Source organism: Poecilia formosa, unplaced genomic scaffold (assembly GCF_000485575.1).
Source record: "Poecilia formosa unplaced genomic scaffold, Poecilia_formosa-5.1.2 Scaffold213, whole genome shotgun sequence".
Lineage (NCBI taxonomy): Eukaryota > Metazoa > Chordata > Actinopteri > Cyprinodontiformes > Poeciliidae > Poecilia > Poecilia formosa.
The window spans coordinates 82,455-103,254 of NW_006800152.1; the positions used below are offsets into that span (position 1 = coordinate 82,455).

General features: G+C 36.7%; 1 protein-coding gene across 1 annotated transcript in view; it reads left to right on the plus strand.

Moving 5' to 3' along the window:
- LOC103148839 (adhesion G protein-coupled receptor F5-like) overlaps positions 1–20,057 on the plus strand; it is a 25,201-nt gene extending 5,144 nt beyond the window's left edge. The window contains exons 7-23 of the mRNA XM_016679477.1: positions 880–1,077; positions 1,945–2,133; positions 2,501–2,635; positions 2,742–2,920; positions 3,188–3,364; positions 3,440–4,801; positions 4,891–4,932; positions 5,206–5,260; positions 9,913–10,019; positions 10,164–10,215; positions 10,325–10,468; positions 10,766–10,939; positions 14,046–14,201; positions 15,918–15,975; positions 16,282–16,344; positions 19,354–19,617; positions 20,030–20,057. Of these exons, the coding sequence (XP_016534963.1) occupies positions 880–1,077; positions 1,945–2,133; positions 2,501–2,635; positions 2,742–2,920; positions 3,188–3,364; positions 3,440–4,801; positions 4,891–4,932; positions 5,206–5,260; positions 9,913–10,019; positions 10,164–10,215; positions 10,325–10,468; positions 10,766–10,939; positions 14,046–14,201; positions 15,918–15,975; positions 16,282–16,344; positions 19,354–19,617; positions 20,030–20,057 (3,383 nt within the window). The remainder of the gene's footprint in view (positions 1–879; positions 1,078–1,944; positions 2,134–2,500; positions 2,636–2,741; positions 2,921–3,187; positions 3,365–3,439; positions 4,802–4,890; positions 4,933–5,205; positions 5,261–9,912; positions 10,020–10,163; positions 10,216–10,324; positions 10,469–10,765; positions 10,940–14,045; positions 14,202–15,917; positions 15,976–16,281; positions 16,345–19,353; positions 19,618–20,029) is intronic.
- Positions 20,058–20,800: the final 743 nt, after the last annotated feature.

Below are 20,800 nucleotides of genomic sequence, written 5' to 3' on the forward strand. Positions count from 1 at the left end.
CACACACACACACACCCACACACACACATACACATAATATTGCACAAACTTAACAGTTTTGAAATTTGTCAAAACTTTCCAAATAAAGCCATTCAGAGTGGTCATCTTTGGAGACAGAATATTTTAAGTATATAAAGTCCTATATAAGTTGATATATAAGATATAATTAACATTTCCAGACATGCCATTAGTTTCATACCAAACACATGTAGGCTAAATATTGTCAGTCACAGCACTTCACAATTTACATATAAATAATTAGTTGGACAAGTTCACAGGCTTGTGAAACGGCTTGTGAAACGTAGGAGCAGACAGGACTGATTGGATCGGTGCACCTCCTCAGCTTTTCAAATGTGTGCTCATGTCACGCGCAATCGTTGGTTGATTTATAACCAAAAATGTTGATTATAAACTATCTTAGAATCAAATTTGAAATTTCTTCAAGTAAAAAGGATTCAACAAGAATTCAATCAGTTAGCTTTCCATTCCTTCTAGCATACAAGAGCATTTTTTAGGGATTATACAAAATTAACATTGTAGTCTTTTATTAAAAAACAATAGCCCCCATTCATTTTTGGAGGATATAAATATTAGTATTGAATATTTATCCTAATTGTTTCTAATGCTTTTTACATCTCCGACTGTTGTTTGCAGGAGTGGAAGTACCATCGCTTACTACACCCTCACTGCCTCTTCAGGTGATGTTTCACAAGTTAAATTAGCAAAAGATGAAATGTTAAAGCGCCTGGCAGAATCATACCCAGTGGAGTTTGTTGGTAAGTAAACTGGAGAATGTGTTCTTCTGTAGTCTTCTAATGAATTACCTGCATGTAACGAGGATCATCTAATTATTTTCTAATATTTTGCTTATGTAAAAAGATGAAGAAGTTAACACCACGACTGTATTTGCTGGGGAAGAAATGACAGTAACCTGTGGCCCTCCTCCTGAAGAACTCAGTTTTGGTTTGGTCAAAAGCGTAGAGTGGACACACATGGGTACAGTCATTGAGAAAGGGTTTTCTTTGAAAAATGGACAGTCAGTCCTAAAACTGCCTTCTTTTTTTCCACTGAATGATGGTAAGAATGTTTTTGTATTGTTGACAATAATGATATATATTCCTAGTTCCATAAGATGCTAAGATATTTTCTTATTTTCAACATAACACTGCAAAAAATGCTGATGTGTAATGTTTTGCAAGATTTTTAATGGGTTACAGGATAATAGAAATATATTTGTTGAATAATCCGTTCATATATTTGAAGTTATACATATTTCATTTTTCCAAGTCACACACATTAAGACTCTGCACATTGCAAAGTGTACATGTGGAGTTCACATAAAGAGACAGAGAACCAACAGAAGAGCTTGGAGTTGATTTAAACTTGATTGAGCAATGAGGAAGATCAGGTGGGAAATTGTTGAGTGTAGAACCTAGAAACTGGAAGATAGAAATTTGTTCTGATGAAGGATATCAGACAACATGCAATCACTTGAGATCACCTCAACTGAACTGAGACCTGGGTTTGTAAGTTTTGTTTTTTTCATTCATTACACATTCACATCTCCCCAAACGAACCCGACTTTGTCAAACAAACCAGAGTTTGATTGAAGCCGACCAAGCAGGGCTGGTGTGAATGAACCCTTAAACCCAAAAACACTTTCAGGCAGAGTCTGGGTTATCCCAGAGGAGAAACTCTCAAACACAAACTCAGTTTTGTGCCGCCTGCAGTCCAGTGCATCAACTAATGTTTACAGTACCGACTTCCACAAGCACATGCAGTCTGTATTTAAATGAAGGGACGAGTGGATTCACATATTGCCGTGCTGTATTCTGTATTAAGTTTTTCAATGTTTGTTGTGTTACTCTGCCACCATAATATCTTAATCACAATGTTAACAGTGAACTGTTTTGTTTTTGTTTTGTTTTTGTTTTTTTCCACAAGGGATTTACATCTGTAAGTTAAAACGGGGAGATAATTCAACTTTCAAACAGAGCATAAATGCCAAAGCCATTCCGATCCCTCAAATCATCGTGAATCCAGTTAACATGTCAGTGGAATGTGAGAAACAACACTCTGTGTCACTGAACTGCTTTGTCAACAATGGCTACACGGTTACATTTCTGAACACAGGTAAAATCAAACAAGGAAAAAACCTGCCTGGCTGTCACAATGATGTGACATACACAAAGAAACCATCTTCTAATTGAAACTACAGCAGTGTATACACATGTTAAATACATTGACTTGCTGTATTTTCTAACAAAAAAATAAAATCTTGCATCACTTTCATTCATCCTTACATGTTGATCTACTTTCTCTTGGTCTGCCACAAAATCCCACTAAACATTGGAGTTTGTGGTTTATTGTGTGACACAATGAGAAACTTAGATTAGCATCAATACTTTTTCAAGGCCTGCGCTGTAAAAGTTTCTTTAATGAATATGCCCTTTTGCCCTTCAGTAGCATCTAATGTAATGTTGATAACTTTGTGCTTCAGATGTCAAGGAAGGATCTCATGTCACCCATACGTATACAGTGGAAAAGTGTTCAATTACAAAGATCTTCACCTGCGAATCCAAAAACTCATCAAAATTTACAAAGAATATCACACTGATGTTATATCCATCAAACAGTGAGTTTTAATTAAGGCCAAATAACATTCAAATACATAGAAAAAATACATGTCATTTTTCAAATGGTAACCTTAACCACAACTAAGCATTTTTCTTTCTCCAAAGATATTACATGTAGAAATGACACGTTTGGTAATGGACCGCTAGGTTTTGTGGCTAAGTTGGGCTGCAAAGAGGGGAAAGTGGGAGAAATAACGGCAGTTTGTCAGGAGACTGGTAACTATGGACAGATCCAAGACAACTGTGTCTTAGAAGTTGTGAAGAACCTGCTGGATCAGTCTGAGGTGATCATCATCTTGTTCTCTGGACCTTTCTCACTCCCAATCATTATATTGAAACAAATTGCTCCTCTGCTAAACTACATATCATTGAATGAACCATAATCCAATAATTTCACAAAATGCTTCTGAGAATTAATATATATATATTATAACTTGGACTTGTTCAGTTTATATATAGTACAAAATAATATACCAAAATTTCAATATCTTTTCAGATCATATTAAAAATATATCTTTTTAAAAAGACAGATTTTTTTATATATGTTACAGGTTTTGGATGAACTCACTCTTCCACAGTTCTTAGAGCAACTCAGCAATGTGACTGTCAACTTCACTGATGAAATAACTGACTCTCCAGCCAACATTGACGCCATCGTGAGGATCCTTAGTAATGTAGCAAATTTATCATCATCATTAGGAATTAAAATAGAGCAAGATTTGATGAGGGTAGGTAAATGTCAGGTTTGTTTTTAAGAGAAATATACATTTCAGCTTTGATATGTTGATTTTCTGTCATTCCAGAACATCCTGGAAACTGCAGGCACTCTCACTATTGGCAAGGCAAAGACATCGTGGGAATCCCTCAACAACAACACAAGAAACACTGATGAAACAAAATTAAAAAGTGCCAGCTCTTCACTACTGTACTCCATTGAAAACATCACATCCCATCTCGTTAACAAGTCCTTCAGCATTGAAACACCCCATATTTGTTTGAACAAATCTACGTTTGTGAACACCTTCAGTGGCGACTTAAACTCCTCTGTGAAAATAGACATACCTGACACTGGTGGACGAAGTCACTCGATAACTACAATAGTATTTTATTACATGGATAATGTGCTTCCTGCAAGGGATAAAAGCAATTCATCATCCAAAGTTATCAATGGAAAGGTTGCACTTATTTGGCCCGAAAACAAAATCACAAATATTTCTTTAGCATTTGATGTTCTACACGATAAATTGAGAAATCCTGAATGTGTTTTCTGGGATTTCAGCCTCTTTGGCGGTCTTGGAGGATGGAATGATGATGGCTGCATGCTAGTATTTAATGAAAACGGAACGATCAGCTGCCACTGCAACCACACCACCACGTTTTCTATTCTCATGTCACCCAACAGTCCTGATAATTTTATATTAGCCTACATAACATACAATGGAGTTGCGTGTTCCATTGTTTCCTTGATTATATGTCTCATCATTGAAGGCATAATTTGGAAATCAATTGGGGACAACATGACATCGTACTTTCGTCACGTCTCCATCGTCAACATCGCTCTGTCCCTACTGATTGCAGACATTTGGTTCATTATTGGAGCAGCCATTTCAGATGCAGACCAGAAGAACCCTCCAGCCTGCACAGCCACTACCTTTTTCATCCACTTTTTCTACCTGGCTCTGTTCTTCTGGATGTTAGCGTCGGCCCTGCTGTTGCTCTACCGGACTTTCAATGTCTTTGATGGAGGTCTGTCTAAAAGAGCCATGCTGATCATTGGATTCTCTTTGGGATATGGAGCACCACTGATCATTGCAACAATAACAATAGCAGTTACTGCTCCCTCAAATCACTACACCAGAGAAAATAATGTCTGCTGGCTCGCCTGGGATACGCATAAAACGTTACTGGCGTTTGTGATCCCTGCCCTTACAATAGTGGCTATAAACTTCATAATCCTGACTCTGGTGATATCCAAAATTTTGAGAAGAAGAGTCGGAATGATTGGAGCTCAAGCAAGAGAGAGGCATGCCCTGTTGGTTATTGTCAGGTGTTCGGCTGTACTAACACCAATTTTTGGTGTAACTTGGGCTTTGGGATTCGGAACTATGGTTTCCCCAGAAAACTTTGGACTCCATGTTGCATTTGCATTATTAAATTCACTTCAGGTAATAATAATTACAAAATTTTTAAACTTTGATTTCTCAGCAATGCCATTCTGATGTATTGAAACTGCCTTATTTATGTGTTTCTAAAGGGTTTCTGCATTCTGTTGTTTGGAACACTGTTGGACAAAAAGGTTAGTGTCTCTTGGCTGTCAGACTTGTTGTAGCCAAAAATACTTTGCGTAAGTTATTGCACTCAAATATGATCTAATCTTTCCATTGCATTAAACATTTCATGCAGTGTACTAACTCATGACTAACTTTTCAGGTAATGTCAGAGATAGCAAAGAAATTCTTCTTCCAGAGTAGGACAAAGGTAAGAATAGTTTGATCAATCAACTTTTATTTCTTTTATTGTTTGTTCTTCATGTGGTGTCCTCTAATTTTTTTTCTGGTCCTGGTTTCAGACCACCAGTCCAGCATCCTTTTTCACTGTGTTAAAGTTGTTCTGGAGATCAAAAGGTTTGTGAGTTTACAAAGCTTCTTGACTGCTGCTACTCAGATGTAGACCTTTTTACAAAGACACCAGCAGCTGGTGTCTTTGCAGCTCTAGTCAACTGAAGAACCCTTTTGGTGAAATGTCTATAGGAAACTATTTTTAGGCCCATCCATTCTTCCTTGATAATCTTAAGACAGGCATGTCAACATCTGCACTACAACATTAAATATACCTCTACACCTAACTTGTAGAGTGCATTCCAACTGAAAAAAGTGAAGAGCAGGGAAATGTCATCTCTTTCCACAATGGCCTCTCTTTGTTGGTGAAAAATGTTACAATGGTCCTCTCTGTGTTCTTGTAGATAGATACTACATAAACACGCAGTATTTGTAGCTATAGAAAAACAGGATGTCCTGAATGTGTACTCAGTAACATTCAGGACATATGCTGTTTTCTATTTTGCCCTCTGGGTGGCACTACAGGAACAAAACAAACAAACAAAAAAAAACAACAACAAAGCAAACAGACTTACCAGCTTGTTTTTTGTGGAACATTAGAACATTTAGCAATGATGCAAGAACATCAGACATCTTAATTCATACTTTGTAACTTTAAAATGCACTTATGTCTGTTTCTTTGCACTGTACTTGAATTGACTTTTTATGTACTGTCTTTAATCAGTATTCAGATATCTCTGTTTATATGATGTTACAGGTATCTGTCAGTAATTGTTTTTTTCTCCTCTGTCACTTCACCGTATTGATTTTGCAAACATATTTTTATTAAAAAATAAACATTTTGTTGTTACAGTTTCCCAAAAAGGCTATCATTGGTCTTCTGAAGGATCCTGTGACTGATCCTCCAACAACTGGTATTTGCTGATGATGCCTCCCAATTTGGAAAGTTGACTGTCTGAGCAAAACAGCCTCAAAGTCCCAGTGATGGAAGAAGTAGTTTGATTTTTGATATGTTGTTAAAGCGTTAGGCTTGATGTATTTTCTTGTTGTTGTTTATGTTGAAGGTTACACTAAAGATGACACATCAGTGTTATATTTGCTTGTTTGTTACAGTCTGTCAGAATCAGTTGTTTTATGTTTGATAAATGTCAGGGTCCCTCAGCTTTTACAAAATGGGTTGAGAGTGAATGCTGCTGTTTTTACAATTTCTATGTTTGCATTCTCTTACCTCAACATCATGGAAATCTGAACTGAAAGTCGGGTACTTAATATTTATTATGTGCTTTCTTTTGTTTGTTTGTTTTTTCTCTTTTTTTTCCCTTTGTGATATTTTGGAAGTTCAAGCAAATGCTACTTGAGGTTTTGATGACATAGTTTGTTGAAGTAGTCTGGTATTACTTAAAGCATGTGAGCTTTGACCCATTCATTTCTAACTGATCATTGTTTTTCTTTTTACAAACTGTAACCATTTCATTTTACTCATAAAAATGTTTCATCCAAAACTACTGATCCTACTTTAGTAATGCAAATCTCTGCAAGAGCAATAAAGTCTTTTCTTGAAATAACCTTGTAACCCATTTTGAAACTATCTAATGAAACAATCTACAAGATCTGTTTCCATAAAGTACTTCTTTTTATTTTCTACACTTACATAATCCTGTTCAGGATTTTTCAAAGGGAGTTTTATTCCTTCCCAGGGATATGATGCCATTTTATAGCACAATCAAGTAACTGTTACCTTTAATTATAAAAATGCTGTATATATCAAATATGGCTTAAAAGAAACTTGATGCCTTGAAATTGTGCCTGTTTCTTTAAGCTCCTCCTCTTTCGTACAGTCCCTTGTCATCACAATGTTCCTCCATTATGTTGTTTGCAACTGTTCTTGTCAACCATTCAATAAAATTGCTTGGCTTTGTACTTGTATAGTCCCTTATCAAGTCCAGAGGACTCCAATGTGCTTCACAGTCATTCACCCATTCACACACACGCATCCAGTAGTGGCAAACTACTGGATAGTAGCCGCAGCTGCCCTGGGGCAGCGTGTTGGGCTCTCTGACCATCATCAAACAAGTTTATTTTCATAACATATTTCAGAAACACAGCAGTTTAAAATACTTTACATAGAGAACACCTAAGAACAAACATTATAAACATTATAAAACATTATATAGTCAGCAGTTCAGAAAACCAAAAACAAACATTATATTTTGTCATCATCAACACACATCAAATATGTTGGTTAATGTTTCATTTCTTAGGAAATTTGCATTGAGAAATAGTTTGTATAATGGGATCAGCAGACACCTGCACAGCAAATTCTGCAGAGTTAAATCAACACGATGCTAAGTCTGTTTGGTCCTTGTCAGAACTGGTGTTAATTTAACTCTTTCAACAAGAAATTGAGTAATTTTAACACTTGAAATAACTACTCAAACTATTGTTGAAATAACTCTATTCTTATATAACTTCTAGAATTCCTCAAACATGCAAGAAAAAATCCAAATGTATTCCAGGTATGATTTTGATGAGGGAATAATATCACAACATGAGATAAGACTCCGAACACTCGATTATACATAGTGCCTTACTCCTCACCTCCAGCCCTCCTTTAAAGTTCTGCTAGAAAAGTCAATTAACCATCTCTCCTCGTCCAGACCTGAGTCCACTTACTCTTAAGAGACACTAGATATATTTGCACCAAAGTCTTAACAACCAAACCTCTGAAGAAATTGTCTAAAAGAAAAAATAGCTATAGTTTATGCAGCTATTGTAAACTTTATATATATTCATGTGTCTCTTGCTCCCCTGAAAGTCAGAATGCTAAAATCTGGCTCAAACAAGCATTAGAGAGAGACATAAAAACAAAGATCTCTCTGAAATCGTCTAAAGGAAGATCATGTTTACTAGATGGAACCAGTTTACATAAAGTTGCTCTTCAGGTATAGAACTACCTGACAGCTTTGTCTTGTTTTGATTGTTCTGATGCATTGTAACTTTGGTGGACAGATGCTATGCAACATTCTTTATGTGGGTGGAGAATCTTTTTCTTTGTTTTGCCTAAATTTGTGTTAAGGGTTTTTGTGTTTGTATATTACAATAACATAAACTGACTAGAAAATGGTGCAAGTATGGATGCAAACTGAAATAAAATGTCACTAAATGTTATTTTTGGACACCAAAACTAATCAAGTTGCCAACGTGGGTTTGGCAGAGATCGTGCATTCATGCAAAGTACTCCAGGAAGTTCACAAAAGGTGTTTTCCCTGTTTGAAAGACTTTTGGTGTTTGTCTTTAAAGAAGAGCAGCAAAATAAACGTGCACTCAAGACACCAGCCTCTTTGGAAGCCAGGGTGCCTGGAGAGGTAAAGTAATTCATTTCCTATCCAACAGAACTCTATTCTACTTTTATATCTTAACGCCCAGTTTAGCAGAACTTTATATTCAAAAATTGATTTCTTTTAGCTTCTCAACTCCTAATATTAATTTCCTGCTTTAGTACAAACAGAAGCATTTTGTGCATTTACTAAATGCAAAATAAAATCACTCTACTGTATATGTGTTTTCAAAATTTTCACTCTCAATTAGCAGACAGGGATGCATAAAATGTCAAGCACTTATCCATTTTTCGAAAATCAAAAAGGAAAATGTTTGAAATCAAAGTTTCTGATTATGTGAAATGCTGCTTAAATCACCAGTAACATTTAGGAAACTTGGGGAGTTTAGGGAACTCTTAATTTACTGTCTTACTGTTTTTGGTCAAATTGTTAGAAGCTTTATCTCAAACCATCTCTGACTGCAGAAACAGCTTTCATCTACAGATTGATGACGGAGTGAGGGAAAAAGAAAAGGGAAAACATCAATAAAGTGATGAATGCTTGTTTGCTCAACAGGAATTTGTAATTACACTGTGGGACATTTTATCTATGAACTAAACTGTTAGATGGCTAATATTGTGAAATGCTAATATTGTGATATATTTCTCTGCCATAACATTCATATCGTATTCTCAGGCCATACCACAATAATGGAGACAATAGTTTGTCTCTAACTCTTGACTAGTTGGGTCGGACTCTACAATGAAACAAAAAGCTGTGTAGTTTTGCTTAGTGTACTTTATGTGTCTGGCTTTTTAGTGCTTAAAAAGTTATAGCGCTTTTGTTAACAAGTGACCTTATGTCTCAAATTCTTATTTATTAAAATGTTACTGACACCATCAGAGGCTGGTAGGAAACAACATTCAATCAAACAGGTGACAGTCTTTAAGTCTTTGTCTTTCAACAGTTGGCATCTAACTTTGTAACTACTTACTTACTACGTGGCTACCTCCATTAAGGCTATTAGAGGTAATAATGGTGGGTCACCTCAGTGTCCCCATACTGCCCCATTCCTTCCACTGGTCAAGGTGGCAGGTCAGTAAAAAGTCAGGGTTATGCCACAAGGTTACCACCACGCTGCAGCGAAGCAGCACTGATGGAATATACCTTCATACAAAAGAGAAACCTTTTGAAAGCTGAGCTTACAGTGCTGTCTGAGAGGAATGTTCTCAAACGGGATAAAGAACCACTGCAAGTGTTTTGTTTCTTTTTTTTTTTGGTGATGATTTCCTTGTAGCTTTTCCTAGAATCAGCTTTGTTTTCAAATATGAACAGTGTTTCACATATTAGATATAGTGATATATGTTTTTTCAGTAATGGTGATGTTTAACTTTTTCGCAGTGAGGATGGCTTTACCAAAGGTGATCCGGTTGGCTGTTGTTCTTTTGGTTATATGTTGCGCTCTGGACAAGCCCGGATTCAGACACTCTGTGTCCGTCTTCTTTGAGGTCAGCATGAAAAATAGTTATGCAACAAGTTGTAGTAACACACCTGGAAAAATTAAAATATGGTACAAACCAATTATGTTTCTTTTTGATACCGTAAATAGTTAGATGTTGATATCGTTTGGACTAATCTGTGTGTTTTTACAGGAACTGATGGCTGTTAAATCACCCAGCATTCATGTCAGAGAGAAAAGAGAAAGTGAGTCACCCCAATGCAGAATGGCTGTTGTCTACGTATCGGTGTAAGTTTTGTGAAGAATGATTGGCTCGGATATGTTATGGTCTTTCCTTGTCTGTGTTCACTTTAGCTTTTACGAATGTCACTGATTACGAGTTCCAAGTTATTTTAAGCCTTTCTGAGCTGGAGATTCTTCAGACAATTCTCAACAACCTCAGTTTCCCCATAACCATCAACAGCACCAGTGAGATTTCCAACATCGACGCCACGACAGGTACAGTATAGTTTAGCACAGACGTCGCCAACCTTTCTAAAGCAATGAGCCATTGTTCCCCACTTCTCCTAAGTAAAGCATCTCAAGAGCACCAAGTCCAGGTAGACAACAGAAGATTTTATATGTATAGGTTAAAGTACATTAGTCTTGGTACACATTTTAATTGACTGAAAGAAATGGGTGTTTGGGGAGCCAAGTGAGTTATTTCATATTTATGGATATTCATTCCTCTCTCAGAAATAACATTTACAATTTCCACTGTGTGCTGTTGTTTTTTTTTTCCCCTCCCCTCCACAGTGTGTTCACGAAATATAAGTGGGTACCAGTGTGTGTGTGAGGAGAACTTTGCCTGGTCTTATAACAGCTGTATTACCTATGGAGTGTGTGATGCCATCGATGGTGACACATGTGGCTGCATTAACGAGCTTCCAGCTGATGGTCAGTTCTGCCAGCTGAACAGCAGCCAAACAGGTAAGCTTAGAAGCTCTTAGAAGCGTATTATGTAAAATCGACTTTTTTGAGCTTTACATCATGATGTTATTTCCTCATCAAAAACACACCTGGAGTGTTGCTTTGATTCTTTCATGCATGTTTGACAAATCCTTTAATCTCCATGGCAACCATTCAGCTGTGCAAAACGCCTGGGTGGACATAGCTCCGCTTTTGAGGACAAAGCTCCTCCTCAGAGCTGCAGTTTCCAAACCGAGCTTCTGCCTCACAGAACAGCCCTCAGCTCTCTCAGTTCCTCCAGACTAGCCAGTACCAATTAGCAAACACCTGCTGAACTTAGCATATGAGCAACTTCTCAGAATAACACTTGTAAAAACATTGTTAAAGGGTTAATAGAGGAGCCATGTTGTGATGACTTCCTGAAAACAGACTTTCAGAAAGAGGAGATTTTAAAGAGACAGAGGCCTGATTTCAAGGCACTAAATTAAGAAGTCAAATTTCTTTTAAGTCATATTTGATATATGCAGTACTTTTATAACAACTGAAGGTAACATAATTACTTGATTGTGTTATAAAATAGCTCTATGTGTCTGGAAGATGCACAGTCCTGCCCCTTTAAATGTGACCAAATTCTGTTTCTGTAGTTAATTTGTATTTGCTAAATGCCCGATTAATAAATGTGAAGTGAAAGACATTTTTTTCTTACTTGCATGAACTTTTACGTACATTAGGATGACTTTACTTTCTAACAATTTGGGAAAACCCAGATGGCGATCTAACTGCTTTGTAAGCTTCTGAGAGATGAAATGTAAAGTCGACAGCAACAACTCTGGACAGCCAACCAGGAAGTCAAAGCTTTCCCACAAATGACTCTTGGCTCCAAATGAGCATTCCATCAAATTAGTTACAAGATGGTTAGAGGATAACGCGGTAGATATTTCAGAGTGACTGGTTATCACAAAGTCTTGATTTCCATCCCATGAAAAATATGTGTGCAGAGGTGAAAAAGTTTGAGTTAGTTACACCTGACTCTCACATCAGCTCTGTTCTAATGTAGGTAGATTTTGGAAGGAATCTTAAAACGTATAACCTCAGATATTGTTTAAAGGTGGTTCTAACAAATATTAAGAAAGTGTATGTAGACTTCTGACTACTCTATAACATGTCATTCATTCTGGCATGTAGCAGTTTGCAATTTCAACTAGCCTAAAGCAGGTTGAACCCAGCAGAATGTGGGAGGATAAACTCATAGACAACGGATCGTTTATCACTGATAACTTTGTGTTTTTGTGTTTTTATGATGTGAAGCACATTGAACAGAGTTGTTGCTGAAATGTGCTATGCAAATAAATGTGGTTGATTGATTAACTTCAGTGGGGATAAAAAAGTCATGTGACCTTTCATACAGTGTCTGGAAATGAGTTTCTTTACTTGATCTGGAGTCCTTAAGCAAATTATTATTTTTTTTTAACTCAGCGGGTTGTTCCAGTTACAATTGATTCAAATGACATTTTAATTTTTTTTTTTACCTCCAAACAATTTTTATCCTGTTCTTCAGATGCTCGTTAACGAGGAATGTAGTTATATTAGCTGTGCCAAGGTGAGAGCTGTAGCTGTTTCCCTGTTCAGTTCAGTAGTTTTTGTAAAAAGACGATACCTGAGGCATTCAACACACTGTGCCCTGATTTACACAAGCAGGAAACAGGAAGGAAAATGCTTCCATGCCTGTGTGGGCAAAAGAAGAAGGATGTGTTGCACTCAAACACGTTGGACTTGTTTTCTTGAAACTGCTGCGTTTTTAATTTGACTGCATTAAGAAGCAGCAGAGTTTATACAGGCCTTAGAGAAGGTCTCATTACTCTCATCTCCTCAAACCTGACAATGAATGAAGCAGAAATGTTTATGCACAATGTTTTTATTTGAGCTGCAATAGAAATTTGTTTCACTTCAGATTTTGATAAGTGTGTCTATCTCTACTAATAATGTTTGTTAAATTTTCAGTCCCCATCCAAACACCATCCTCTACAACAGCTCAAGGTATGAATATAATGGATAATGTGTTTGTGTATTTTAAACTCCTTTTCCTTTTAAAGTTTTTAAACTTTTTCTAACACCTTGATAAATATATGGTTTTCTAAGTTCAGTCAGCATCGACTGAAGATAAACGTTATGTAATACAATTGATCAGAACTAATAACTTTATCCATCTACAGACCTTGATTAGTTAATGCAGTGTTACTGGGGAATTCAGCAGTTTTACTCCAAAATTATATTTTCCAGGTGTGAAAATGCAAAAATAATAAAAAGACTAAACATTTGTAGTGTTAAATTCTAAGGCTTCCTAAGTACCAGTCTCTTTAAATGTTTCATTTACATTTCTGAGATTGGCTTTGGGATCAAACCTTCATGCTGCTTCTTTCAGTGAACATGCTGGTGCGCTGTTGTTTAGAAATTAAAGGGATTCAATGTTTCCTTGTATTAGTAATAGTAGCTTGCATGGTCAATGGAAATGTCAATTCCAACTGGTTTCCATTTGAACTGGAAAACATTAGTAGCTCTCTGTGCTTTTTCCTGGTTTATTTTTACTTTTATACGTTTGTTTTTAATGGCAAATTATTCTCATCAGCATTTCCTCTGAGTTACACCAGAGATCCAATATCTTTGGTAAAACTGAATCATTCAAATTCCTGGTAGATTTAAATTTAAAAGCATATTTTCCTTTTTTTTTCTACTTTTACCAACATGTTTCTAACTGGAAGCAAAAAAAACATTTTCAAGTCATCCAACTTGAATATGACAGAGAATATAGATATGGAGATAGATTCAGATTTATCAAAAATCATTAATCATTAACCATATACCCATAGAAGAGTAAACATTGTTTTTGACATAACTTTTTTTCTTTTTTAGATTGGACATTTAAACGTTTCGTTGTATTTTGATGGTGCCATCATTTTCATTCAAGGACAAATGTTCTGGTTGAATTGAAATATTTTATTTTTCTATATTTACCAGCATTATGAATAACCTTGGGCTTCACTGTCCTTACCGTGGCTCACGTAGTGATGTGTATGCTGCTGTAAATCTTTGTTTTGTATGATTGTGTCTTCTTCCTTCACATCCACAGAGCTGGTGGACTTCGATGTGACCCTTGACCTCCACATTCCGCTCTCCGGCGTTCCAGACGACATACTTGAGTTGATCAGAAGCGTTCTGGGGAATGAAACCTTCCCTGCAACCATCTCACAGTCTGTGGAAGTGAAAGAGTTGCTACTAACCACAGGTAACACTTTCAACAATTTGTCTTTACAGTGTGTGAATGCAGTCCTCGCCAACGTCTTGATGTTTTTTGCTGATGAAATAATTCAGCGTTTTGTTCACTTGGATCGGAGAAAAATCTAAAAGTAGCAGAAAACTGGTGGCCCGTTTGAACCTTTTTCTTAACCAAATGTTGCACAAATCAGTGGTTGAAGTGGGCAAAATTATAAATTAACTGCAATCCATTGATGTCAATAATCTGACTCCTTTATTCAGTAACGAGTAATCTAACGTGTTATCTTTTCCAATCCAGTAATCAGATTAAAGATATTTATTGAAGCCTTTTTATTTTTTGTCATTTTCCTTAGTGCAAAGATATTTAGTTTCTTTCCTCTTGCGTCTCAGGGAGTGACGACTGAACGATTCTCTGATGTTTTCAGCGTGAGGGAAACTTACACTGATAGTGTGGACTCAAACATAAACAATGGAGGGAGGAGAAAGGTGAACGTTTTCTAGCTGGAAATACAGGCAACATTTTGACTTTGTCAGCTAAAAGAGACAATATCAAGGTTCACTGTACCCTGTGCTGGCCACCAACTTTTACCTACATAAAGAAAAGCATGAAATTTGACAAAACATTTGGAGTCGCAGTGCGGTAGTCAAACTGACAGAACAATCTCAGCAGGTGTTGGAGACCTGAGGTCTCCCACCGTCCAAAAGACAAAAGCTGGACTTTGATACAAAACCAGGAAGTGGAGGAGAGTTGAAGAAGTTGGTTGGACCAAATGTTGCAGATGAAAATCTGCCCTTCCACACAGTACACTGTCCCAGTTTCATGTCATAGTAAGCAAGATTCCTCCTTCTGTCAGTTCCTCTCAGAACATGTTTTTCTTTTTTTCTTTCCTGGTCAACGTAACTAATAAAATAATTTGTGACTTAACTAAGTTACTTTTAAAATCAGGTAATCAGTAAAGTAACTAGGTTACTTTTTCAAGGCATAGTCAGAAATCAAGTTTCTTTTTCAAAAGTAACGATACCTATTTACATGGTCTGATGACTCCGAAGCACTTCACCAGACACCCACTAGCATACGGATGGTGATAAACTACAGTATAGCAGGCAAAGTGTATAAAGTGTCTTGCCCAAGTGGGGTTTTGAACCGGTAACCCCCATCTCCTGGGCCACTGGCCCCCCTGCAATCCGTTATTTAATAGTTCTTCTACAATCACAAATTTAACAACAGACTTAGGTTCGAAATGGTTCAGAAATGTTAAACATGTCATGTTAAAAGGTGATTGGATAGTATTTCCTATGCGTTTTAAACCTGTAACAGTCACTTCTAATCAGAAGTAGCAGAGAGCGGTTCACCTAAATCTGTGATGCTAATAATAAACAATTCTACGACGCTCCTTGTCTAAAACACACAGCCTGCTCTCCAAACTCCACTGACACACTGCTGTGTGATTGTGAGGATGGTTTTTCTTGGCCATGTGACAAATGCAACGCCAGCAACTCATGCAGCGACATCAGCAGTCAAACCTGTACGTGCATATATGGACTTCCCTCTGACAACGAGTTCTGCCAACCAATCACAAGTAAGTGAAATCTTGTTGAGTTGATATTTATGCAATTTGTTTTGAATTGTGTAACTGCATCTAGGTGATATGATTTTAATTATGACATAAGGTTTTGTATTTTTTTGGGACTAAACACAAACATTTCATCTCCTGTTGTTCCACAGATAACTCCTTCTGCCCAACTCCAAATCCAGGTATGTACAGGATAAAGACGTCAACAAAGTTTGCAGTCTGCTCCTGAAAACAGTTTAAACAAACTCTGAAACAACGTGAAACAGACTTGTTTGTTTTTAAGCTAACAGGATTTATATATGTTATGGAATACATTAGTATTATGTCACATGAAAGGTAGAAAAAGGTCTGAAATGATTAGCATTTTAACAACTATATGAAATTTTAAATAATCTTACTTCAGACAGACAGCCTCTGCAAAAGTTTGCTTTGTAGAAAACAGTTGTCACACTGTTTGTATTTTTACGTAGGAAAGAATGTAAGGTCGATAATCTGCTTTTTTTTTCTTTTTTACAGTATTGACAACGATGACAACAGCCATGCCAAGTACAACAACACCATCTCCTCCAACAACTTCTGGTATGACCCTAAATATGCTACAAATCAAGTTCTGGGTGCAAGTTTGAGAAGATCGCTGTAGTTTTGTGGATGAAGCAGCAGACGGTATGAAGAAAAAATGACAGAAAAGGATCAAAGTTATATGTTTACATTTCTGAATGTGGTTTTCTGTGATCATATTATTTGTGTAAGTTGAAAATGAAGTATAGATGTGTACAGAACAGTGAAGAACAATGAAGTGTTTAAATGGCAGCGACTGATGTGGGAAAATTAAAGAAATAAGTGAACTACCAGAGGTAAAAACATGAAGCAAGACATTTTAATTGATCTGAACTAATTCCAGGTGTGAAGGTTTCTCTATTCCTTTTATTAGAATTCCAAGTCTAAAGTTCCACTCTTCTATCTTATTTAAATGGTTTGGCTTTTTAGTGCAGATTCCTATTCATGTCTTAAGCACCGTGCTTCAAAAAGTAGGTATAAAATTACACTATATTGCCCAAAGTATTGGCTCACTTGCATTTACACACACGAGAACTTAAATAACCTCCCATACTTGTTCCAAACACTTTAATATGCCTGTAGCCCCTTATTGCATCTAAAACGGCTCCAACTCTCGTTGAGTGGCTGATTACAAGGATTAAGGATATATGTTCATTAGATTTTTTAAAAACCATTTTCCTAAAAAAAATAAAATAAAATAAATAAACATCCTTAATTGCCTGTTTTTTTCTGTAAAACAGATCTGTATCAAAATCCCGTTTGCACCAGCGTGTATACTTGACACAATGCAGTCAGACAAGTGTCATTCTCCCTGCAGCTGCCAAACCCAGATTGTTTCATTGGATTCCCAGAAAATATGATTCACACTCGAAAGCATGTCTCTCATCTCCAGAGTTCAGTGCCTTTAGTGCACCACTGCTTCTGATGCCTGGCATTGCAAAGAAGGTTTGGTCATTGACGTCCATGAAGCTCAGTATGCACGTTTCTGGATCTAATCTGAAAGCTAGGTTTGCTGCAAGTGACAATGCAGGAAATTGGCAACCTGTGTGCACAATGCTGCCCTCTACTGATCCAAGTCTGTGATTATACACAGCCTGTCACTTTGTGAAGGAGATGCGTTCATTTCTCTCTTTGATGTAATCCAACTAAGACCATACTGGAGTTCACCATGTAAGTCTGCTTGCCTAGCTGTTGGGTTTCATACACCGTGGCCAAGAAAGTGATTTGAACACCGAATTTAATATTTTGAAGCAATGGCTCAAAAGAAAAATCTGGAAGAAAAGAAAGTCAGAAAATGTTGACATGAAACAGGTTGAAAAAAATATTTTATTATTATTTTACAGATACATCAACCATTCTGACAACCACATCATCTCCTCCAACACTTTATGGTACGATACATTAAATGTTATGAACAATTAATTTCTCTGACTTGGATCTTGAAATTCCCATTTTTGAACATATCAGGGAAAAAATAGCTAAAAGGACACCTAGACAGACCAAAGACAGACCTTTTACCATGACAATTTAACCAATTGTTTAAATCCTAAACAGACCTTTGAAAGTGATTTGAGATGACTGTAATATATTTTTATAATTACAGAAACACCAATCATCATCTCAACTACATCATCTCCTCCAACACCTTATGGTATGAAACAGATTGCAAGGTTTTTTCCAGGTCAAGTAAGAAGAAATGATGATTATTTACATTTTGCTCACATAATCTGACAATGTCTACACTAATATAATTACCCACATAAGACTCTCTACATTGCACCATAAAGAACTCTCTCTTTTGTCCCACCATTGAGTAAGATGTTCTATGGTAAAAAGACTGTTGATTTTGACACAGACCGGGAGCTCTAGCAACTTTTTAGTAACGTATATGCAAATAGTGATCAAGTATCTCTTATGCAAGTGCTAAGAGGTTTCTCTGGATGACAATTCGCATGATTAAAAAAAAACAATGATGAGTTGTCATCTGTTCGCCTCAACAGAATTAAAGGACATTGACATTGTTCTTGATTTGCACATCCCGTTCTCCAACGTTCCGCCCAATATCCTTGATTTGATAAGAACAGCTTTGGAAAATGAAACATTTCCTGTGACAGCCTCAAAGTTTGTAGAAGTGATAGAATTAAACTTGACGACAGGTAAGAGAGTCTGTTCATTCAAAGCCTAATTTGTAAAGTTAGCTTTGCTGTTTATGACAATGATGATTTTATCCTTTAAAATGTCACCAGCCTGCTCTCCAAACGCTACTGAAGGACTGAGGTGTGAATGTGAGGATGGCTATGCTTGGCCGTGTGACATGTGCAATGGAAACAATTCATGCAACGATGTCAGCAGTCAAACTTGTACATGCAAATATGGACTTCTTCCCAATGAAGAGTTCTGTCAACCAAACACAGGTAAGCTTGCTAATTTTGGCATTACTAAAACAAGGAGATTCTGCATTTTTTTTAATAGATGCAATTATATAATTTTTAACTGGAGCATTTATGTTTTGTCTTACAGACATTGATTTGTGTCCCACAAGTTCTCCAGGTATGGAAACACATAGCTCTGGGTTGTAGCTTATGATCTGCTCCAGATAGTATTGTACTTTAACCTTTGTTTCCTAGGAGGACAAAAAGATTACAGTCGATTCAGACGTTTGCGTCTTTCTGATTTTTCTGCTTCCATCTTGTCTCACTGTACATATAAACATATGAGGTCTAAAAAGCTTGGTTGGTTAGGGAAAACGATCACATCGATGTGTCATCAATATCCACATGCAAAATCCATGCTAATTTTTCTGTCTTGGATAGCATTGTGAAAGTTATAAGGGGAGAAAGTGAGACAGAATAATTGTAATTGGTATTGTTTTGATCATTTAAAGAAGAAATCAAAAATTGAAAGACAAATGCGATTAATTGTACAACTGACATACTTACCAGTAATGACAAGGATGTTATCTCTGTCAACAACTACAACACTAATTCTAACCACTTTAATTGTCATCAACCATAACATCCACAACAACAGTCATCCCAACCACTACAACTGCAATGGCAACCACTACACCCGCAATGGCAACCACTACACCCGCAATGGCAACCACTACACCCGCAATGGCAACCACGACACCTGCAATGGCAACCACTACACCTGCAATGGCAACCACAACATCCACCCCAACCACATCAACTGCCATGCCAACCACAACATCTGTCATGCCTACCTCTATGACTGCCATGCCAACCATGGAAATAGGCTATCCGAATACATCAACTCCTTCATCAACTTATGGTATAGCATTCAATTCAATTTACTGCTACTAAGTCTTTATTACTAAGATTACTCACAAGTTTGATATTCATGAAGTTTTTCTTATAGCCATCAGTTCTGATGACTCAGCAAGGGTACTACTAATAAGGAAAATATTAAAACCATTAGCTCGTTTTTAAACATGTTGGCCGTTGATTGTAAGGGAAATGTCTCATACCGTACACCTTAATGCATGTCCTAAAAAAGTATTTTTAAGAAAGGTTGAAAAATATCTGGGATGGAAATGTTCTGTTCAGATAACACACTGTATTAATGAGTCATAAATAAATGACATCTGTAAAACATTTCTATGTTTTAGCATCAACACTGAAATGCATGTGGTTTTCTCACATTCTAGTAGAACTTTATGTGCTCCATGAATTGTTCATCCCAGTCGCCAGTGTGGAACCAAACATAGTTGACTTATTCATAGCAGCACTCAAAAATGAAAGCTTCCCTGTAACCCTCACATCTTCTTTAAAAGTTATAGAACTAAATATAACAACAGGTAAGTTACTCTTTACATATTTAACAAGATTTTATGCAAATAAATAAACGTACTGTAAGATAAATTTGGGCAAAATATCTTTAACAGTCTGTCATCCAAACTCCACTTATGGCCTGGAATGCAAATGTGAGGATGGTTTTGGTTGGCCATGTGAGATGTGCAATAGCTACAATTCATGCAGTAGTGACAGCAGTCAAACCTGTACATGCATTTATGAACCATCATTTGTACACCAGTACTGTCAGCCAATCACAGGTATGGTTTTAAAAAGTTGCTTACTGTGATCTGCCATAAACTATGCAAACAATAATTTTGGATTCCTCTCATTGCTCCACAGATATCGCTATGTGTCCTGGTATGAAGACTACGTTTTTGACCAAAATTTTCAATTATGAGAGTTTTTATTGACATTTGAAGTCACCATTTCATTTTCTTTTTCGACAGTGAAAACCACAACAACAATACCAGAAATGACAACAGTGGCAAATGCGACAACACCAGAAATAACAGTGACAAACGCAACAACGCCAGAAATAACAGTGACAAACGCAACAACGCAAGAAATAACAGTGACAAACGCAACAACGCCAGAAATAACAGTGACAAACGCAACAACGCAAGAAATAACAGTGACAAACGCAACAACGCCAGAAATAA